The sequence below is a fragment of the Lactuca virosa genome, chromosome 2 (assembly GCF_052849685.1).
Source record: "Lactuca virosa cultivar CGN04683 chromosome 2, Lactuca_virosa_CGN04683_v6, whole genome shotgun sequence".
NCBI lineage: Eukaryota > Viridiplantae > Streptophyta > Magnoliopsida > Asterales > Asteraceae > Lactuca > Lactuca virosa.
The window spans coordinates 171647732-171653632 of NC_136427.1; the positions used below are offsets into that span (position 1 = coordinate 171647732).

The 5901-nt window shown below is 32.5% G+C and overlaps 1 protein-coding gene and 1 long non-coding RNA gene across 2 annotated transcripts; both read left to right on the forward strand.

Annotated features, from left to right (window-relative positions):
• On the forward strand, positions 1 to 695 carry LOC145156615 (uncharacterized). The gene is made up of 2 exons (XR_013736829.1): positions 1 to 180; positions 417 to 695. It is a non-coding gene; the product is annotated as an uncharacterized LOC145156615 (long non-coding RNA).
• Positions 696 to 4082: 3387 nt separating this feature from the next.
• LOC145159735 (arabinogalactan protein 13-like) lies at positions 4083 to 4515 on the forward strand. Its single transcript, XM_079078773.1, has one exon. The coding sequence runs from the start codon at positions 4178 to 4180 to the stop codon at positions 4355 to 4357; it is 180 nt and encodes a 59-aa protein (XP_078934899.1). The 5' UTR covers positions 4083 to 4177; the 3' UTR covers positions 4358 to 4515.
• Positions 4516 to 5901: the final 1386 nt, after the last annotated feature.

Below are 5901 nucleotides of genomic sequence, written 5' to 3' on the forward strand. Positions count from 1 at the left end.
GAACAAAAAAGGAAGCACCCTTAAAAATATGTCTGATGAGGGTGTTCTTGGTGTTTTTTTCAGCCATATTAGCTGGTTACATCACATGGAAGTCAGTGAGGAACTCCCAAGAAACTAAAGAAATGGTTTTTGATGATGATTTTTCAACAAATAAACAAGAATTAATTCAACATGATTAAGGTAATGATTTTGTCAATTTATTCATATAGTTGCAGGTATGTCTTTCTTCTTCTATGCCTTCTACCTGCATTTTCTATGGGGTCTACCAATTTGACAAATATGTATTTCAAAACTGACTAAAAACATTTGGGTATGACAAATTTAAGTAAAACCGACGATTTCAAAGATGAATATATTTGTAAATTGTGTATAAAACATACATTTGGGATTTCAGATGACACGAAATGCCTTATTAGGATTTATTGACATGGCGAGTGGAAAATATCTATGGGGGAACCTGCAACGGATTAATGAAGATGGAAAACAATGAGTTAAGAGAATCATTTTTTTTATGCTTTTTGGATTATTATTTTTGGATTGGATATTCACGTATTAGAAAAGTCATTTTGATGATTTGTTTATTTTGTAGACTTCCGTAGATGTATTTTTACACCATAATATCCGAGAATAATTTACTACCATTAACAAAATTTTGTTTGTGAAATTTATAGAAAGTAGAAATGATTGAGCTTTAATGGTATTCCTATTTTGAATCTTGTTTGTCAATCATAAATGTATTCGTTACATCATCCATAAATGATTGAGCTTATAGATGATAACCCAACCCATAAATGTATTCGTTACATCATCCAGCCGCACTCACATGGTTGTTGAACTCGCCCTCATTGTCATGCATTGCAATCTTGAGTTCTTGCTTAATGTGGATCATATTTGTTGTTACTGATTACAAAATGTAGATAATGTTATTGAAATAAATTTTAGATTGATTATATTGTGTTACATGTTGAGTTGTAAAGTATGATTTTCTTTTTGACCTTGTTTCTATGGAGACTAAGCATGGGTCCCGCTCCAAAAAATAGGACCATAGTTGTGGAGTAGGATATACATACAATCCTTTTTGGTAAAGAATGGCAGCACCTCCGGAAAAAAATTATTAATTAAAAAATAATACAATTACAGGTTGCTCACCTATGGAAAGGAAAAATGATATTTTATAGACTTCGGGGCCAAAACAATCTAACAATTATTAACTAAAAAACAACAAAACAAAACATGTTGTCAATCCTAATATATAAAATAGCACAAAAAAAAAAAAAATCGTATTTACAAACTTTTTTTAGATGCATGAGTTGTCAATCATAATATAAAGTTCAATATTATTCAACAAATCTTTCTCATTCTAGTTGGTCGAAAAATATCACCTCACATGTTACATTAACCTTAATGTTGCAGAAAACTGTGATAGTGTTATAATACTAATTAGTTTTCATGTCTTCTTTTTTTAAAAAAAAAATTATAAAAACAAATGTAATTTTATAAAACATACTTTTTTAAATTAAACATACAATTTAAATAAACCATAAAATTTAAATTGAAAAAAAAAATACAAGACAAAAAGAAACGATAAATTTAAAACATAAAACGATCCTAAAATTTAAACTTTGACCATAAGTCTTTCACGAATTTTCGCTTTCATCGCTCATACTACATCTGCATCTTCGGGCTACAAACCTTCAACGCTAATCCTATGAATTGCCAAGTCATTCAGCGTTTCTTCTCGTTCACGTCACTGCTTCTTTGCTACTGCTTGACAACGAAGGAAATCTAAGTGCTCATGTCGCATATCATTTTTTCTTTTGAATTATATTGTGATTCTGGAACTTCGCTTATGCTTTGATTTTCTGTCAACTTCCTCCGCATGTTTTGCAGCGCGTTTCGCTTTATAGTGTCCTACTGATCGTCGTGGAAGGGATCTCTTCGATGTCACCTGTAATCTCATATGTGTCGGCGTTGAGGTCGATGTGAGTCCGTGCGTTGAAAACGTTGACCGAACTCGGATTTCGAGACCTCTTAGATTGCACATCCGCCGATGTTGGAGTTTGGGTACATTATGGATCTCTTCTCAGCATCTCCCATGCTCTCTCAAACTTAAACGTATGACTCATCTTGACTCAGTATTGCTCTTTTGTGGATTTAAACAAATCGAAGTCCTTGCAACCTCTCTGCTTTTATGAACAAAGCTTGTTGTAGATCCCGTTGAATTTTGTGCACCTCCTATTCATTTGAGTCCATTTACTACTTAGCTTATCGGTATTGCGGTATGGTTTTTTTTTCAAGATATCGTGAAATTTGGTGAGCGCTGCTTCCCAAAAAGCACCTCTCTTCATACAATTTCCTTGAGTTTTATTTTTCGATGTCCCACACCATGCTACCGCTAAAGCGCACTCTTCCTCCGAGTCCACCACTGTGGAATTTCTTCATTTTTTGTGGTAACAACTTTCTCTTTCCCTTTCCCTTTCCCTTTCCCTTTTACTATTTTCCTCTCCTACTACTTCTGTATTACGTTTCGGTAATGAATTCTATTGATGGTTGTTTGTGGTGGTTGTTGTGTTTGGACATTTGGCATCGAAGATAAAGTACCGAAAAGGTTTTGTTGTAATTTGGGTTTTGTCCACAGTAGCTATGTTGAATGTAGGGCGAGGAAGGAAATTACATTGGATGTGAGGTGAGATTGAAATAAGTTTGTTGGTATGGTATTTACGACAAACTTTGGGAGTTTTAGTAGGTTAATATAATTCGTGTATCCAGCGAATTTGATAGGAGATGATGTGTTTGGTTGTGGGTTTGGGTTTGGTGGATGGCTTGTGTTTGGTTGTCAAGACTATCCAAGTAACTAGGATTGTAAATATTTAGAGGCGAAATAAATTGTCCGTTATCATTCAGACATTTTCATTCTTATTTTCAAACAGCTTTATGTGTGACATTGTCATGTTCATTATTAATATTTTCATTATCAATATCAACATTTTCGTTTGAAATATTTGCATGTATGATATTATTTTGTTCATTTAAAACATTTTCATATATGTGATATTATCTTATTCATTTAAAACATAATATGTGTAGCATCATCTTATTCATTTAAAACATTAGAAGTTACTTCTTTTTACAAACTTATTCATAGATTTTTTTTGAGCTTCAATTAATTCAGTTTTTTCATGTTTTTTCTTTTTTTCACTACCAACATATGTTTTATAGGAAACATTTTTAACAAATATAAATAATAACAACCACAGATTAACAAAAATGCAAAACAAAAGTACATTTTATTATGTAACTTGCTGGCTGTTAGCTGTTCTTGGTGGCTGTTAATAAGTAATAATCATTGAGCATTTTAGTTGAAAAAGTCCAATATGACATAATCAAGAATATGAAATTTAACTATCTAAGAAATCCAAATATATTAGAAAAAAGCGTTAATCTAATACTGTTTCTTGCCACCTCCAAAACAAAAAGGCTTTGGTTTTCTACTTTTCTTCTTGGTTTGGGCTTGATTTCTTTTCTCCTCCCCAACTTCGTTCCAACAAGTAGCTTTTTTTCATGGTCATCACAACAGAAAGCCGGAATCTAAATAACTCTTTCTTTCAATTGACAGATGAGATTTAACTTAACTTTACCATTGGATTAAATTCAAAGCTAAAAAAGCTTAAAATTGACATATTTGATGCAATTACCTTTGCTTGATTCTCTATGTAATCGCTTCCTTTTATTTTTACCAACAACTTTCTAGTTGTCTTTTTATTAAAATCTCACTCTCACCATCGTGCTAAAAAAATCAAGATGTTATAATTTGCAACAAATATAAAATCAATATATCCTACAAAATATCAAAAACAAATACCACTACTAATCTTTTTTTTTATCAATTTAAAAAAAAAGGCGGTGAAAGAAATGATAAATGGAAGAAAACAAAATGGAGCCCACGAAAAAAACATCAAACCGTTGGCAACAGCTGTAATCGCAAGAACAACCTGTCACAAAACGGGCAGCCGGGCATTCTTTGTTAACACTGTTCTCCTCACGGGCACCCCTGCCCGTGTTCTTCCTATATTAACCCACCCCACCATCCCTAAATCAATCACTCAAATTCCCCACTTTCTCCATAACTTCAAACATTCTCTTCGATTCCTTTAAATCACTCTTCAATTTCGAAGCAATGGAATCAATGAAGATGAAGCTCTTCGCCGCCGTCGTTGTAATGTTGATGGCCGTATCGGCCGTGACAAACGTCAATGCACAAATGGCTCCGGCCCCTGCTCCGACCTCCGACGCCACCGCTTTCGTCCCTACCGCCGTCGCCTCCATCATTGCTCTCTCATTTGGGTTTCTGTTTTGAATTGATTTGAGCTTCGATTTCATATGATGTAGAGATTCATTTTGTTTGAAATGATGGTATGTAGAGTTTCCTTCTTCGATCTCATATATTGTCGAGATTGAAGGGGAAAATGCTTTAATGTCATTATTTAATGTGTTTATTATTATTATTTTTTTTTATTTTTGTGGTTTAATTCTTTTCATTTTGTGTTAAATTGTGATGTTGCTATTGTAATATTCTTGAACATAATGCATTTTCGGTGACTGTAGTTAAATAAATATTTTTCTTGTAGATTTAAAATTTCTGATTTCTGTAAAATGATTCACACTCTTGTAAACAAACTGTATTACTTGTTATAAGGACATCCAAAATCCAATATTTAAAAAATAATCATTCCAACACAATATTATTTTGTACATCAAATTTGATTTTAGCACCATTGATACATTAACAATGTTGGTACATTAACAATGATTAATATTAAAGCTTTATTTATTGTCATTTTTTTTTAAAAAAACCGATTTTTACAAATTCCATATGTTTTTTTGTAATGTTGTTTTTTTTTTCAATAATCAAATTCTTACTCATTTCTTTAGAAACAATTTATAAACTCCATCTTTTATTTTGTTATTTTTAAAATATATTTTTATGTTATTTTAATAAACAAATAAAAAACCTAAAATTTATATTATTTTCTATATTTAAAAAAATTTGTTTAATTTGTCAAAAACTAACAAAATAGTTATATGTATAATATGATTAGAGTGGACTTATTCACTAAGCCGATCATATATTGGTGTGTTTATTATGATATATACAAACAATCATATTTTTTAGAACTTAATAAAATAACCACAAACATCCTTAAATTTCAATTCCTCTCATTCGGTAATATGCTTTTCTTTTTTCTAGAAAAAAACTCAAATAAATCTACACATGGATCATATTTCATTTAAAATGTCTTAATATTACTAGCCTTCCATGCAAATGTTAATAATGTCATCATTTGTGGGGAAAATAACCTGCGAGGGTAATTATCGAAATTAGCAGTGGCTTCGACGAATCTGCTTACCTTTTCGTTTTGTTCACGTTTAGGTAACTTCATTTTTTTTGTACACATTTAATCATTTGACTTGTTAAATGTGTTTGCATATTATCATTGTCACCTGTTATAGCAGGTGACAATGGTAATATTGTAACATCCCGAAATTTCAGAAGTTCAATGAAGGGCCAAAAGTGTAAATAAAAGAAAGGACTCGACGAGTAGGTCCGCTTACTCGCCGAGTCGGAGCGGGATTTTGTCGCAGGTTTAAGTGGCCAACTCGCCGAGTCGGCAGCTAGGACTCGACGAGTTGGTGCTGAAGAGAGGAAAACCCTAATCTTAGGGTTTGCACCCTATATAAAGAACATTATATCCTTCCCTCAACCCCCTTGCTACCCTGAGAGTTCCAGCAAACCCTAGTTCGTGTGAAACACCATTGATTGAGGAGAGTGGAGCTTGGAAGAAGATTTTGGTGTAAAAAGCTTGAGGAGATAGAGGCTAGCATCAAGGGGCTTGTGTAGAT

Excerpts from the sequence above, each read along its gene's own strand:
- LOC145159735 (XM_079078773.1), top strand. The coding sequence starts at position 4,178 with ATGGAATCAATGAAGATGAAGCTCTTCGCCGCCGTCGTTGTAATGTTG.